Raw genomic sequence first — 17,820 nt, 5'->3', positions numbered from 1 at the left:
CCTTCACAATTATACATAAAGATTATGTACATTTGATGGTTATGTTTGGAAAGGTTACACTTGGTTCAGAGTGTGAAATGAATAGTGTGGTGATAACAATGTTTTGAAGATCTACAGTGAAACAACTTTTCTCAAAGATTGATGGCCATTTCGCAAGGTTCCCATACTGCAACAAATGGCCCACCCATTTATTGTTTACTTTAATTAAAAAAATCTAAAACATACTTTCTATCCAAACATAGAAGGTCAAAAACATGCACATTCCATTTGCATCTTCTATAATCCAGCGCAGGAATAGAATCTATTGCTCAGCAACACCATGGATACAGTGCAGCTAAGCCGTAGAAGATACATATGACAAAAAAATATTAATTCTTGCTTTACAAAGGTTGATGCTTTTCAGTTAAAATCAGTTTCTGCATAAATGGTTTTACTTCAGCGAGATCAGCTTTATGTAAAATATTTATTTTCAGCTGGCCCTTAGGATTCAGAAATGAAAGCACTTAGTCATCAAGACTGTCATGCCATTCAATGTCCTGAGCATTGGTAGTTTATATGCTGTTTACACATGTATGTTGTTCCTTGCAGTGAATATTTACATGTGATATCAGTATTCCTTTGTGACAATTTCAATAGGCTAAGTAATAATAACAAAGATACCAAAAGCATTCCTGGACTTCAACGTCATGGAAAATTCATAATTGGATCATATATTCAATGCTGAATTGTTGTTTTTCTACAAGCACCTTCATTTCAGAACCCCTCTGAATGAAATGAATTTAGCAATTTATAAGTAGTTCAATTCTTGCTAGGATCTCCTCTGGCAAGTATTTCAATTGGTGCTAGGATCTCCTCTGGCTTTCACAATCACTATAAAGTATCTACAAGCTCTGTGGAGACTGGCATCGGTTTTCCTTCTAAGAAGGACTGGAAGAGTATGAAGACCTTTTCAGGTTCATGCAATGGAACCTCATGGCCTGCTCCTCTGATTGTTACAAATGTCAGCCCTTCGTATACTTGAGTCCATCCTCCCACCTGAGCATCACAGACAACTATCAACATTCATACTTATACTAGCACAGATTCTGTTGAAATTCGAGAGTTATGTGTACCATCATTGCACATTAACAATTTCTATTTCTCATTCCTATTAGAAATAGAACCATGGTGAGCACCATAACGAATGCATTGCCCTACAGGCAGCCATTGCATTTTCATGCTTTTAGAGATAAGAAAAAGATGACTCACCTGCCCATTGTCATACCAAGGATGCCAGTGAGTAACCGTGCGAAGCTTAAGCGCATTTATAGAATTTCTGGTCGATGTTACAGGAATCACTGCATCTGTATCTCCACTGCACGCCAACAAACAACAAGATCAACTTTTCTACAGCAGACTTATGATAGAACACAAAAGAAAAATACGGACAAGAAGTTTCCTGGGTCATGTTCTGATTAAAGAAATGACATGCATAATGAGTTGGGACCTGAACATCCAAATGCGTAGCCCAGCTTTTATGAGCTCTCGGTAAATTGACAGCACAGATCTAGGAGAGTCTCCCCAATTTTCACCAACTGCATCACTGTATATAGGAAAGCAAACAGACCAGATCGGTGAATGAATGCTGTTTTACAGATACTGGAAAAGCAGCAGCACAATATCAGAAACACATCACCGATTTAATCATAAGACTACAAACCTGCAAGTCGTCCACTCATAAGGAATTCCTGTAACATTGGCGTGAAGAGCCTTTTGTACTTCAGGTAGATTGAAGTAAATTTTAGAATATTTTTGAGTGCAAGGGTCATATCCCCCAAACAGATGCCTCCATGACTGCCAGGAAAGAATGGCTCTGTGAGATCGAGGATATAATCTTATAGTAGCTCTGAGACTGTTTGCCGGGCAGAGGTAAGGGATAAATTACCATAGATTCATCTTAACCGGGATTCAAAAGGATAAAAGCACATTACCATGAGCTTCAAAGATCCAAGTTTAAGATGGATTTTGTTATTTTTTTTTTGATGTATTATTTTTAAGTTGTGATTTTAGATTTGTCTTTAACATTAGAAATGGGATGGCAATTGTTTTCCATTTTATTTTACGAGTGTGACTCCACCCACTGACAAAGATCCCTTTCTCCTTGAATGGTAAAAGCACCTAGCATCCTTCAATGCAACAACCAGCCATTTTTATTCATCATGCAGCAAATTTGGACCTTAATGTTATGCTAAAATATGCTCAATTTGAAGAACCAGAACCTCAATCATCTAGTCCACTCTTAATTTTGATGTGTTAATCAGGGCAAAAAGCTACCAAATGGAAAAAAATACAGTATCAGAATTTAAGCATGCCCTAATACTGATTTAATAGCATATACAATGCTTGCATCCAATATACTTACTTTCCCTTTTTTTAATTGTTTTCCATATGTTCCACTACTGTTCAAGCAAGGAGGGGTGTAGATGCTGTATGGATCGATTTGCCCCATTTCCACGTCGGCATGCTCTAATGCCAATCTACATAGAAGTGATGGGTGCATAGTAGAGGAAAAGTCACAGAAAATGTTGAGCATTCGGAAGGTGTTGTCGGATATCAGACCATGAGACCACATAAATTCAAAAATGCCTATACGATCATGGAAGTCATCTGTAACTCCATTTCCCACCTGCAAGAACCATGTTATTCTCCATATTAATCACACTATAAGAGTATAACTGCCCCACTTTCTCCTATGTCATACTACTTAGACCAAATGATTTTTGGATATTTATCATCCATTTCAGGAGTCCCTCATTTTATTTTGATGATACCATGCACATTTAATTCGTGATAACTGCACGGGATCTTACCATATATCCCTTCAGATTAATGACTGGATTTTCAATGTCCTTGTTTTGTCTGTAGATGACTTGAGCTAACTGAGGAACGTAATGCCCTAGAAAAAAAACAATATTAAAAAATAAGATATTCAGTTTAATTTTAACTCTGATATTATATTTATCCACACCTACGTTGATAATGAAGGAGAATGCCTCTCAACTCTGTACATGAAATCAGGAAAAGCTTGACATCCCTAATGCAATAGTTTCTTTATCAAAAATTCAAAAAATACTAACCAACAAAAACTTGCATCATTCAAGGTTAAAGTCCTTTTTTTTTTATATGTAGATAGAACTTCAATACTCCTTCCATCACTCACTATCTCAGGGCTGAAAGTTTGATGCAAGAGCATACCCTCCAATCTTGGTGATAGCATAAAAATGAGTGTTCTTTTTGTGGTAAGTAGAAAGCCAATATTAGACACTTAATCTTTAGGTAATTATTAGTAGACAGTTATTTTTTAAAAAATTCTACTATTTTGTTGTTTCGTCATAAATCGAATCGTCGTTTCTTCCTAAATCAGAATCTTTGCCTCAGTGCAAAAGAAGATAGCAATACAACAGAGTTATCTACTAAGGAGCTTGGACCATTTTCTTTAATGGAAAAAGAGAGAGTGCGAGAAAGCAACTAATAAGAAATGATACTGTGAGTGTTCTTTGCCTTTGTATTTTTTTTTAATATGGTATTGTATCAAGTGGTATCAAAGCTCATGTATTTTTTTTTAATATGGTATTGTATCAAGTGGTATCAAAGCTCATGTATTTTTTTTTAATATGGTATTGTATCAAGTGGTATCAAAGCTCATGTTTCGCATTTGAAAGAATTTTCTCAGGGCTGAAATTCTACAAGCAGTTTCCTTATGGTGTTGCAAGATGCCACCACAGAAAAGAAAAGAAGCAGCAAAAAAGGTCGATGCATTAAACATAAGGTTGATTCCGTGTATACCAATCTCATAAACATGAACATGGGTTTTACTGAGCTCTCAAAGAGTTAATGACACGATACTCGTTAATTGATCTTCTAAGATATCCAACTCATAGCCTGCAACAAACATGGAGTTGTATTTCCTAATGTAAATTTCTTCTTCAATGAAGTTATTTGACTCTATCGATTGCGCCAACTATATCATCTCTAAAAACAGTCACCAAATGCTCGAGCCAATTTTTGCGATGTCGTGGAAAATGTTGGGTACTCATCTCCAATTCAACATCGCTCATCATCATCAAATTGCCAGGGAAAAGGAATGGGTGAATAAGTCAAGAGCATCTTCCTTGCATTGTCTGGTCAAACATCAACCCAACAATGGGACTTGATGCTTCCTCAGCCCCATATTTCACCAAAGGCCAATAGGGAACTCCAGCGAGCGCTCTTATATTTTTTTCCCCATGAATTGAAAGTTTTTCTGAGAGGAGTAGAATGTTTTGGTGAGATAGCTGGGCTTCACTAAATGGATGAGCTTGATATAAAAACAACTTTTGGTGAAATCCCAATGTCCCTGTATGTCAAGTCAAGGGCAACAACCTGGGTTAGGGGACGTCCCCGGTCATAGGGCCATATATGTGGAACCCCCTTCCAACGACAGATAACAAGGATGACCTCGCCCTGTTTCCCAGTCCTCAGTACATAAAAGAAGTATCACGGTGATACACACAAGCTTCAGCAGAGGTCTGTTAACTCTAGACTCCCGTTACAGAATTGTTTTCATAAGGGTAGGCAGAGAGAACGTGAAAGAAAGCTACCAATCAATAAATCACGATCATTGAGAGCTCTGACACCGTGTTTGCTGTGAAAAGAGGTGCTTTCTACGGCACAGTATGGTCTCAATATGGACCTGTTAGCTCTAGACTCCAGTTACTCCATTGTGTTCATAACGGTAGGCAGAGAGAAAGTGAGAGAAAGTTACCAATCAATGAATCACTGATCATTGAGAGCTCTTACACTGTTTGCTGTGGCAAGAGATGCTTTCTACGGCACAGTATGGCCCATAACCTTTTAGTAGGTGAAAAATGAAATGCAGTATCCAATCAAAAGAAAAAGGAACAAAAAAATCTTAAGTATTTTAGATTAGAATTTAAGAAAGTAGGGTATATCCATCTTAATTTAGAATTGAATATTTCAGCTTTTTCACTCTTGAAAAAATTAAGTATATTATAGAGATTTGATATCTCTACCTACTTCACAAATTTGGAGTTAAAAAACAGTTATGCTGATTTGGATTTTGTTTTTACCTCTTCTAGTGTTTGTTTGGAATTTTAGACCCTACATGCGTCTTCTTATTGAATTCAAAAATACATATAGTTATAGACGTATATGATGCAATAAATTGGACTACTTTTAACACTGGTATACTCTCACCTGCGATATTATTGTGGTTTCATACCTGCATACACATAATGACAGAGAGACACGGCTACTTCGACAATACATGACTGAATACAGGAGAAATTTTTGTACCTCCATAGCTCTCTCCCGCAATGTAAAACTCTCTATTTTTATATTGAGGGAATCTTTCCAACCAGTTGAGCAAGAAGGTGAGTGAATCTTCAGCTGCAATTCAAGGGTTAAAAATATTTCAATCTTTCTATATTGGGAGTATCAAATGCAAAAAGCTAAATGGTAAACTCTGCGGTAAGCACCATACATCATACCAGTTCGTTTGTCTCCTAACTTGGATATATCTGAAGAAGTGTTGGTGTAGGAAAAACCAACCCCAGCAGGGGAATCCAAGAACATTATATTCGCCACTGCATGCATGCAAATAGAAAAGAGTTGATACCAAACATGACTTTTAGATAAATGGGTCAATTCAAAACAACAAACAACTATATTTTTCCTTCTGCATGAATTCAGGGAGAAGAATGAAAATAACCAAGTTCATAAATGCATACGTCTATTCCATGAATATGGGTTAAGGTGGAGAGTTTTCCCATCAGAATTAATGTGAAAAGGCCCAAGCTCTTCTGCTTCCCCATATCCCACAGAAGAACACCCAGGACCTACAATCCAACGAAATCGTTGCAGAATAAGTCTTCACTGCAATTATTTGATATTGGGTAGACAAAGAACAACTTTGCAGAAGATATTCTATAATGATACTATTATTGGTACAGTATTTCATTTTCTAGTAATCATAGATACCTCCATTCAACCACAAGACCAAAGGTTTAGAAGATGGGTTTTCTGTGGCTTCAATGAGCCAGTAGAAAAGGGCTCTGCCTGCGGTTTTGTCTACAGTTATGTATCCAGAATATTGGGCAAAGTTCGCATCTGAGGGCTGACCAGGGAGTGCAGTGATTCTGTCGTTGGCTTGCTCATTTCTCCATTCAATTTCGTTATTCTTCTCCCATGTGGCTGTGGATTGCAATGTCAAAAGCAGAACCAGAACAAATCCCAAATAAACTTCGCATGTGCTCATCGTAAATTTGCTGCCAATGTTACTCCAAAACGATTGTAACGATAATATCATACACAGAGTCCCAACGAATAGGCAGTTTTATAACCTGGCAGAGTCGGAAGGTAGCAACTTCTAAAACCGTTTTAACTGTTTTTCGCGTGCATAGTGTATAAGAATAGGTAAAAAAATTCATATAGTAAGGGAAAAAATTCATGCTGTAGAACTAGGGAAAAAGAAAATCCTTCAAATTTGGGAAACAACCTGGAGATTGAAAAGCAGGGCAATATGGATTAAGGAAGGAGACAAAAATATCAAGTTCTTTCACCGCTTTGCAAACCATAGGAGAAAACAAAATTCACTCTGGCAGATTAAGGATGGTGAAGGAAACAGCCATAACAAGCAATCGAATATTACAGACCTTGCAGTTTCATATTTTAAAGATGCATATAATAGAGTAGAGGTGGAGGATATGGATGCTCAGCTGTGGGCAATTGAAGAATATTCTCAAATGTTTAATGAAGAGGACAATGAGGAGTTGTTTAAGGAGATTAAGGAGGAGGAACTGGTCCAAGCAATAAAATCAATGAAAGGAGATAAGAGTCTGGGTCCAGACGGATGGATTGTTGAATTTTTTGCTCATTTCATAGACATATTTCAGGAGGACCTGAAACAACTGGTGGAGGAATCTAAGACAAAAGGCTTCATTCATCTGCATCTAAATTCCACATATATCTCCCTTATCCCAAAGAAATAAGAGATTGAAACCTTTGCGGACTATCGTCCAATATCATTGTGTAATATAACATATAAAATTATCTCCAAGATCATAGCCAATAGATTGAAGGCTACTCTATCTAAATTTATCTCCACTGAGCAATATGGTTTCTTAAATAATAAAATAATACATGACGCAGTGGCGGTCGCACAGGAATGCATTCACAACATTAAGTCAAAAAAGATGAATGCAGCAATGATGAAGGTTGAGTTAAAAAAAGGTTATGATTTGCTTAGATTGGGGATACCTAAGAATGGTTCTACTAAAATTGGCTTAAATCCAAATATGACTGAATGGATCATGGGATGTGTGTCTTCAGTTCGTTATGCAGTTATTATCAATGGAATCCCATCCAAGTTTTTTGCTGCTTGAAGAGGACTGAGACAAGGATGTGCATTATCCCCTCTTCTTTTTATCTTGGCAATGGATGGATTAAGTTTAAAAATTAAAAAAGTTGTGTCCATTGGAGATTTTGAAGCACTGAAAATCAACAGTCATGTCACAGTTTCTCATAGTTTTTTTGTTGATGATATTCTATTGATGGGAATGATAAATAGGATTAAATGGCTTTGTCTTTCCCAAATCATAAAAAAGTTTGGGACAACAACGAGACTGTTTCAAAATAAACAGAAGTCCATTATTCTATATGGCTCTTGTAACCAGGTCGATATCACATATATTAAGAACTGCTTTGGAGTAAATGCAGAAACCATAGACAAGGGCATGAAGTATTTGGGGTATCGACTAAAACCAGGAAGCTATTAAAATGCAGATTGGATGTGGCTGGTGGAAAGATTTTATAAGAAGATAAAGGGATGGGAACACAAATGTTTATTTGTGGGAGGACACATCATCCTCACTTAGTCAGTTCTTACTCAGCTGGGGATTTACTGGGCACACTTGTTTCGCATTCCTCAAATGATCATAAATCTTCTGAATAGAGTAATGGCAAGCTATATATGGTCTGGAGCAAATGGGAAATGAAAATATCATCTTGTGAAGCTGGAAAAGATCACCAGACCCAAAATTCTGGGAGGTTGGGGTGTTCTAAATTTGAAGATTTTTGGATGGGCTCTTATTTTAAAGTCATTATGGAGAGGCATCAATAGTAAAGGCATATGGGGGAAGCTGATTCGATCTAAATACATGTTGAATAAGGATTTTTCCTTTTGGTTAAGACAAGGAGCGATAGGGAAAAAAGGTGGCTCACAGATTTGGAACAGTTTCATAAGGGTCAAGAACATACTATTTCAAAATATCTCATGGTTCTTTGGATTGGGCAACAACATTTTGTTGGGAAAAGATTGCATTATTGGAGCAGGTGAGAGGCCACCAAGGACAGTGGAATTGATTCAGCACCTGAATAGAAGAGGCTTTTTTGTTCTCAGTCAGTTGATCAGTGCATGGAATGGCAGCGTTCCAATTTGGCTTGAACCCTCGCAACTGAATTTTGTTGATCAATATAAACAGGATTGGTTACAGTTTATTAAAACTCTAAAGGAGGCAGGGATATGTTATGATAGAAAAGGGGACTATATTGCATGGGCTGGAAAAAAGAAAAGTTCAGGAGAAATAGAGGTGGTAGACTGTTATCTCAAAATATGCCAAAAGGAAGTTCAGAGTTCAAAAAATTGTTGGTTTTATAGCTTCTGGCAAATTAATGTCCCAATAAAAATTATAATTTTCCTATGGCTAACGTGGAGAAACAAGAATCTCACTTGGACAAATTTACAAAAGAAGAACCACCATGGTCCAGGGATATGCTATCTGTGCAAGCAAAATTCAGAGGATAATGATCATCTTTTTTTACATTGTCACAAATCTGTTAATATCTGGAAACATTTCACTAGTAAGCTACAAATTCCTTTTATTCAGTTTAACACAATAGAGGAGTGCCTAAAATGGTGGAGCAATCAGAGTAAATGCAGGAGGATGCTCACTTTGGTTATATTCTGGGAAATTTGGAAAAGTAGGAACCAACTGATTTTTGGTTCATTTAGAGGAGGGGAAAACATAATATATGATCTCATAGAGCAGTGGGTAGCAGCAGATCAGAATGTAGAGAGCAAGGAAAAACAAAAGAAAGAGAAGGGGAATTTTCAGATCAACAATTACCCAATGGGATTTTTTGATGGGGCAGCTCAAAGAGGAAGATGTGGGAGTGGTTTTTGCTTAAAGATGTCAGAAGAACAAGAGTTTCGGGTACATTGGTATGGGGGAGAAGGAACAAGCATGAAGGCAGAAGTTGTTGCTCTTTGGGGCTTATTATGGTTTATTAAGCTTTTGGATATCCCTCGAGTACAAATTTTTGGGGATTCCAAGTGCATAATAGATCATGTAATTGGAAAGAACAATATCCAACAGGTCTCCCTACAAGGTTGGATGAGACGGATAAAAAACATATGGAACTCCTTTCAGAACCCATCCATTCAGCACATTAACAGGACACATAACAAAACAACAAATGATTTATCAAAGAAGGGACTAATAGCCACAGAAGAAGAAATGTATATCATGATCAAAATGGGAGAAGACGAGACAGAAGTAGAAAGTCTAAAGCTGCCAGGATAGGACACTGAAGACTATAAAAAAGAAGAAGGCAGAATTCAAGTACAGATAAGTTCATAAAAAACCCTGCTTCTTTCTGTTTTTGTTTAAAATTTTGTACAAGTTTTGATTCAGCTACTGTAAAGAAAACACATGAGGAATGCCAACTGTATGGTACAAAACTACAGAATATGTAAATGTCTTGTGACATATCTAGAGCCTAGCGTCTCTTTGATAATTCTATGATATATTTGTAGTTATGGCAGAGAATTATAGTTCCACAATTGTCACAAATTGTAATTTATAGTTCAGCTGTATGTATGTAGAATATTTTCTACCCCAAGTAGTCATGTTGTGGATTCCACTGGGCTTATGAGGACGATTTGTCCTTCATAATTATGTACTGTTTTAACATAATATAAAACAAACAGTTTTTTTCTTGCTAAAAAAAAAGAAAAGAATAGGTATTGACATCTACGTGTCTCATATGTTGTTTCTCTCTTCCATCTAATTATTTCAGTTAATTTTGGCCAAAATCCCAAAGAGAAATTTTCTAATCTTAAATTTCAATATTGTATTTTGCAGAAATGCAGTGTTAGGGATTGTTTAGAGAATTTTCCTAATTAAATTTATTTATATATTTTAAAATATATTTTAAACAATTTAATTTTAAAATTTTATTAAAAATTATATTACCAATATTAAAAAAAGTCAAAAACTTGTTTATTTTTTTTAGAATATATATATATATATATATATATATATATATATATATATATATATATATATAAACCATAAGTAATGTAACACAATGAAGTGAATTGAGATTTTTTTATTGGTATATATAAGATTTTCATATCTATATATATACACTTATATATATATATTTTTTTTTGGTTTCAGTATGTTAAAATATTTATTAGTAAACCACATTTAATTAAAAATTATTATATGTTCAATTCTATATTAATAATGAAATAAATTATATATTTCATTTTAAAAGTATATTGAAATATTTTATTTATGACATTAATTTTTTTTGTTAATAATATATTTTTTATTTAAATATTACATATCAACTAAATATAAATTGAATTACACATTATTAATATCAATAATATTATTTTACATACAATTTCTCAAATTCTATATTAAGTAATTCTTTATTAAGTAGTGAAAGAATTACATATCTCACTTAAACTAAAAAGTAAATTATTTTATTATTATTAATTACTTTATTTATTTAAATAAAATTGATGTAAAATTAAAGTGAAAATTGAAATATTTTTTTATGATTTTATTTATTTGTTATTTTTAAATGACTTTAAAAATTTAATAATTAAAATTTTGAAAATATAATTGGATATTAAAACTTATATATATATATATATATATATATATATATACTAAAATTGTTATCACTCTTTCCTATATAATGTGATTATATAAATGTGTTATGAGAATGTAGCTTTATGTAATTCATGATTTATAAAAGAAACATCCTCACAAATCATATACTTATATGTTTATTATCAGGACTAACCAAGATAATTTAATCTAAGAAACCAATAAATACATTGGAACAATAGAGATGCAATAGTAAAACTATAACAAAAATAAAATAAAGATTATAAATAAATAAATAAAAATGAAAAAATGAAAAAAAAAAAATCAAAAAAAATAATGGAAAAACTATATTATTAAAAATAACAAATATATGATTATATATATAAAATGAAAACACATATAAGTAATTATAAAAAATAAATAAATGAAAGTATCAAAACTAATACATAATATATAGTAAGAGTGTTTATTTATAATAACAAAGAAATTCAATGAATAAATATGAATTTGAAAGTATTAATAAAAATATGATATATGAATATATATATATATATATATATATATATATATATATAATAAAAAAAAATAGTAAAGAAAATGAATGAATCAATATGAATTTGAAAGTATTAATAAAAATATCATATATAAAAATAAATAAATTATATATATATTATGAAAGAGAAAGGAAATCAACTAATAATAATGAAAATGTGTAATAGTTATGGTTAAAAATTTATGTAAAAATATATGAGACCATGATCATAGGACACGTATTCCAAGTTGAATGGTGAGTAAAATATCCTAGTGAGTTTTCATTTCGGTTATTATGGCTAAAAGAAATTCACAAAGGCAATGGCTAAAGCTTTGGAACGACATGAGACATTTTTGGCATATTTATTTACAAAAATAATGAAAAATAGGAGAAAAGGGAGGTGAAAGGTCACAAGTTGCATGTGAGGAGGAAAATGAATGAAAATAATGGAAATTGAAGAAAATAGAGGCCTTATTGATAAAAAGGTTTTGCAGGATAAGTGGGCAAGACTTTGGTCAATTCAGTAGTCGAGCTCTCTTATTTTCTCTCTCTCTCTCATACTCTTGGACACTTAGAGTTTTCTTGTAGCTCTCTTGGAGGGTGTGGCATACTTGGAGTTTTGGAGCAAGAAGGCAAAGGAAGACCATGAAAGTGCAAGAGGACATCAAGAACAACAACTACATCGGGTTTTACTTGTAAGGACCAAGTTGCATGTATGTTTTCCTCACTAGTTTTGGCATGCATGACATATGCATGCGGCTTATTGGTCATGATCTGTCACTGACATAGAGGATTGCCTAGATTGACAATGGATTTGCCTAGCCTTGCCGTTTCTTGGATAGCCATGGTGATTATGGAGTTATTTCCTTGTTTTGTTTTGTTTGGTTCTCATGTTTCCTTTAACTTGGGTTGAGTTACTAGTTCCTAAAACCCCTTGTTGGAAAAACGCTATGGAAGCCATATAACAGCTTGGGTTGAGTTACTAGTCCTGGAAGACTTGGTTGGACAAACACTTTGGAGGCCCTAGGTGGGTAGGAGTTACTAGTCCTGGAAGCCCTGGTTGGACAAACACTTTGGAAGCTCGAAATAAGTTATGGGTTGAGTTACTAGTCCTGGAAGCCTTGGTTGGAACAAACACACTAGAGCCATGGAATGCTTGGGTAGAGACCAATATGATGATGGTTTTGTGATGTCCGACCATGAGGTGGAATCATTGTTTGATGGGTTGAGGTGGATGGCCTTTGGAAGCCCTGAATGGTTTTGGATTGATCTGTTCGATGAGATCTCACATTCATGCTTGGAATATGGCACGAGGGTGAATGGCTGAAGAGAGATTTGACTCAGCCATTCTACTGTCAGGTGGAACGTGGTGGTCCCATCCCGGGTTTGGATTTTGCATCATCAATATGAGGTTATTTGTCCTTGTATTTCTATGAGTATTATACTAGTTTATATGTGGACTATATCCTTGGTATTTTTGTTGCTATTATGTTGGTTATGTATATGTTTTATGATAGTAGTTATGTATGGCTCTCATCATGTTTTTACTTGTAAATGAATGAACAATGTATCTATGACCTAATGGATGAAATGGTAGCCAATGTGTTGATGCATCAATGCTCTTAGCGATTCTCATATGAGTATGATACCGCTATGATTAGATATATTATTTACACATGTAGATTACATATTCATGATATGTTTGATGAAATCCTTGTCATGGCTAATTGATTAGGAGCTCAAACTTAGGCTCAAAAATCAAAGTGTCAAAATCTTGATAAACATAGCTTTAGATCGAAGAGCTCATCATTATGATTTCAATGGTGTGAACGACACTCAAATCCAAGCTCATATGCAGAAGTTAGAGAAAGTCAAAGTTTAGGTTTGACTTGGACACATGGTAGGATTGGATGATGTGGCAAGGCCTTTCAGTGAATGGGGATGCACCAAGTGGCAGGCTTCCATTGGCCCCCGCATATCACAAATCACATGTTGTAGGTGTGTCAGCGTTAAAAATCTAACCCAAAATAACCAAGGTGAGATGCGATAAGGCAGGCGGGAAGGCATTAAAGAATCGGCCCTGAGTACGGAAGGGTTGTGATGCGATGGATCGCAGATCGCAATCGCACTTTGCAGAAAAATAGAAGTCCCGCATATATGGACCGCCGATACTATGCCGAATTGTGATTTGCGAAAGGATCCAAAACGTGATATGTTTTTTGGTTGCAGTTAATACTTTCGTCAGGTCTGCCACATTGCAATTGCATATCGATTGTCGCTTTCACAAACTATAAAGCCCGCTGGTTTCATTGCCGATTGTGATTTGCGATAAACAGTAGGCTGACAGATTATGGCCCATCGTGCGGTGAAATTTTCACCCAATTAGCGCGTTTTTGGGGCTAATTTGTAGGATCAGGCCGGAAATGGGGCAATTTGTGGAGCAAATATTGGGAGAACTAGGAGAAGTCATAACTTCTTCAGTTGTCCACCAAATTGGATGCAGAAAGATGATAGATAGCCATTTTTTAGTATTCTGGACTGATTGGAGTAGGTTTTAGAAGCATTTGAGCATTATAAACATATATTTTTACATTTTTGAGCATAATAGAGAGGCCCAAGCCATTGGAAGCTGGACCAAGGAGACGTAGCCCAGGAGGGGTGAAATCCTTTATCATGTGCTTGTTGTAATGTGTTTTTGATGATGTTCTGTACATGTTTATGCTGTTGTTCAGTTTCTTATTTATGTTAAATTTCTCATAAAATTAACATAAAAAAAATCTTCATTTCACTTGCAAAACAATTCATGAATCCCTAAGCACAATTGAAGCATTTTGTTTATAATCTGAGGAGGATCTTACCACTTCAATCTAATATTCTAAATTAGATCAATTTGGTATCAGATAACTAGGTTTGCTTTGTGAAAGAAGGATTTAATTGATTGCAAGTTTATGTCATGCTTACAAGGTTAAAACTCAAAAGAGGTGAAGGAAAGCTGGTTGGAAGCCTTGAAGTTGGGTCAAGGGGAAGGAGAGCAAGTTTGCCACAATCTCCAACACCAATTCAGCCTCAAGTTGCAGTTGAGACTCCAGAGATCATGTCTCATGAAGGAGAACCTACAAACATGACAGAAGATTGGAAGACCTTAAAAAATGACTTCTTTGATATGACAAAGATGGTGAAGGTCCTCTATGAAGAGAGGAATACCAGGTTGCAAGGGGAAAGTTCCAAACCTCCCAAAGGAGAAGGCTCTTTAGGAGGAGGTAATGGAAATGGAGACAAACATCCACCCTCTCCACAATATTATTCATTTTCTTCTTCAAAATCATCTTCACCCTCTTCCACTAACACAACCCTTACTCATACTCATCATCATTCTTCAAAAGGAACTGGTAAATCACCTTTTTTAAAACTTGATGTTAAATTCGAGTTACCCATGTATAATGGTGAAATGAATGCAGAGAAGCTTGATAATTGGATTTGTCAGTTGGAGGTCTATTGCAGGATTCAAAACCTTCAAGAGGATGACATAAATATTTAGTTAGCTTCCTTGAGAATGGAGGGTGCAACACTAGTATGGTGGGAATCAAAGACCTAAGAGGAGATTAAAAAACACGGTAAGATCTCAATTTCTTGGATTGATTTCATTGCTGCAATCAAAAGGGAATTCTACCCTCTAGCTTATATGTAGAAAGCCATCATGAATTGGCAGAACTTTAGACAACTTAAAGGTCAAAATATGCAAGATTACACCCAAGAATTCAGAAAAAGGTCTTTGATGTTAGGTGTAGATTTGCAATCACATGACACATTACTGAAGTACATAGGGGGTTTACATAATTACCTAAGCATACTATCTTAATGTTCAATCCCAATAATCTAGATGATGTGTGTGCAAGCCACTCATCTTGAGGCGAGAGGGAAAAACACTCCAGAAGAAGGTAGTAAAAATCCATTTAAGAGTAAAGGAAAGGAAAAAGATTTCAAAGGGAAGGCAAAGAAAAATGCATCTATCAAAAAAGAAGGAGAGAAAGTTACATGCAAACATTGTTCCAGAGAGGGTCACGATTGAAGATCATTGTTGGAAGCTTCATCCTGAAATGAGACCATAGAAAAACAACAAGGGAAAACAAAAGCAACTGCAACCACTCAACAGGATATGGGATCTGATTCGAGAGATGAAACTAAAATCAAAGCCATGGGGTTAAAAGGAAAAGAATCCATTGCCAATACTAGTTATTTAGACTTGCAAAATGAAAACCTAAACGAAAAGAGGAGAATAGGAGTTTTTCACATAAGGGTGATATCAAAACACAACAATATTGATATGTTGTTCAATAACGGCTCTCAAGCCAATCTTATCTCTAAAAAAATTGTCAAAAGTTTAAATTTGGAAACTGTTCCACATCATAAACCGTATCCACTTGGATGGGTGTGTGACAATGTGCAATTGCAGGTAACGAGAAAGTGTAAAGTAAAATTTTCCATTACTGCAAAATTCATAGATGAAGTGGAGCTTGATGTTGTGTCGTTAGATATCTGTGGCATAGTTCTGGGCAGCCTGTACCTTTATGACAGAAAAGCTATCTTCCATAGACATGAAAACAAATATCAGTTATTCAAAAGTGGAGTAGAATATATTGTGAGAGCTCACAACAAGAAAACAAATCTTTCGTTTGTTAATGCAGGGCAGATGAAAAGACTAGTGAATTCGAGCAAGAATTTTGTGCTTCTCATGATCAAACCCAGGAATGATGTTGATAATGAAGCTTTTAAAGGTTGTGATTTGAATTTGAAATCTGAATTGGTTGACGTAGTTAATCAATATGATGAGATGTTTCAAGAACCAAAGGTATTACCTTCCAAGAGAGGAATCCAACATGAGATACAATTGCAGCAATATTGTCCTCTTCCTAACATTGGCATGTACAGGATGTCAGTGATGGAAAGTGCAGAAATTAAGAAGCAAATTCAAGATTTTTTGAACAAAGAGATCATCAGACCATCTTCCTTGCCATGTGGTTCACCTATTGTCTTGGTGCCAAAGAAGGATGGAACATGGTGCATGTGCGTGGAATTCCGTGCATTGAACAAAATTACAGTAAAGAACCGTTACCCATTGCCCATAATAGATTATTTACTTGATCAATTGAAAGATGCAAAGTATTTTACTAAGTTGGACTTAAGAAGTGGCTCCCATCAAATTAGAATAGCTGAAGGAGACATTTGGAAGACAACATTCAAAACAAACAAGGTTTGTTTGAATGGCTAGTTATGTCGTTTGGTTTATGTAATGCTCCCGTTACATTCATTCTTGTGATAAATGATGTATTGAGGCCATTCCTTGATGAGTTTTTCATAGTCTACTTAAATGACATCTTAATTTTTAGTAAATCTCATAATGAACATGTCATACATGTAAGAAAAGTACTTGATGTCTTGAAAAAATAATAGTTGTATCTTAAGATGTCAAAGTGCGAATTTGGAAAAACTTATTTAGTTTACTTGGGTCATATTGTTGGAGGAGGTGAGTTGAAAATAGATCCCTCCAAGGTTGACGTCATTGTGAATTGGCCAAGGCCCAAGACAGTTATAGGGGTAAGAAGTTTTTTGGGAGCAGCTCAATATTGGAGGAAATTCATTGCTAATTTCTCTCTTATAGAAGCCCCTTTACATGCGTTGACAAGTGTGAAAAAGGTTTTTCAGTGGGGAGGCAAATAACAAAAGGCCTTTGATGCATTGAAGGAAAAGATCAGTACAACTCTAGTACTTGCACTTCCAAACTTGAGACGGTCATTTGAGATTCAGACTGATGCTAGTCACTACGCTATGGGTGCAGTCCTCATGCAACATGGTAAGCCTATCTGTTTTCATTCGGAAAATTTTAATGGTGCAGTGATTGACTATCCTACATATGACAAGGAATTGTATGCATTGGTGGAAAGTGTGAAAAAACGGAAACACTACTTGATGGGTAAGGAAATAGTCATTCACACTGATCATCAACCATTGTAATACCTGCAATCAAAATCAAAGTTGCAGCAATCAAGGCACTTCTGATGGATGGGTTTTCTTCAACAATTCCACTTGGTAATTAGGTATAAGAAAGGTATCTACAATAAAGTTGTTGATATGCTTTCTAGGCCTATTGTTAGTGCAACTACTTTACTCAAGCATAATTATGTTTTACATGAAATTTATATTGAGCAATATGCATCAGATAGTGACTTTCAAGATGTTTATGCAAGCTTGAATCAAGGTAACCAAGTAGAGGAATTGGATTATCATTTGCATGATAAGTTGTTGTACCATCGTGGTAAGCTTTGTATTCCACAGGGAGAAAGAGTT

At 35.1% G+C, this 17,820-nt stretch overlaps 1 protein-coding gene across 1 annotated transcript; it reads right to left on the bottom strand.

Moving 5' to 3' along the window:
* Positions 1-378: 378 nt before the first annotated feature.
* On the bottom strand, positions 379-7,032 carry LOC149179761 (serine carboxypeptidase-like 27). Its single transcript, XM_089418051.1, has 10 exons — positions 6,019-7,032; positions 5,769-5,876; positions 5,529-5,624; positions 5,335-5,427; positions 2,850-2,935; positions 2,402-2,665; positions 1,700-1,833; positions 1,487-1,582; positions 1,249-1,354; positions 379-1,035 (listed from the first exon to the last, which is right to left on the bottom strand). The coding sequence occupies exons 1-10, from the start codon at positions 6,344-6,346 to the stop codon at positions 871-873; spliced, it is 1,476 nt and encodes a 491-aa protein (XP_089274177.1). The 5' UTR covers positions 6,347-7,032; the 3' UTR covers positions 379-870.
* Positions 7,033-17,820: the final 10,788 nt, after the last annotated feature.

Source organism: Pinus tabuliformis, chromosome 3_2 (genome assembly GCF_031772625.1).
Source record: "Pinus tabuliformis cultivar Carrire ecotype Pingquan chromosome 3_2, CPIR1, whole genome shotgun sequence".
NCBI lineage: Eukaryota > Viridiplantae > Streptophyta > Pinopsida > Pinales > Pinaceae > Pinus > Pinus tabuliformis.
This window is presented reverse-complemented; position numbering and strand designations above follow the sequence as displayed.

Excerpts from the sequence above, each read along its gene's own strand:
- LOC149179761 (XM_089418051.1), bottom strand. The coding sequence starts at position 6,346 with ATGATATTATCGTTACAATCGTTTTGGAGTAACATTGGCAGCAAATTT. Across the intron at positions 5,625-5,768 it reads CCCATATTCATGGAATAGAC|TGGCGAATATAATGTTCTTG; the intron begins GTATGCATTTAT and ends GCATGCATGCAG. Across the intron at positions 2,936-5,334 it reads TGCGGGAGAGAGCTATGGAG|GGCATTACGTTCCTCAGTTA; the intron begins GTACAAAAATTT and ends TTTTTTTTCTAG.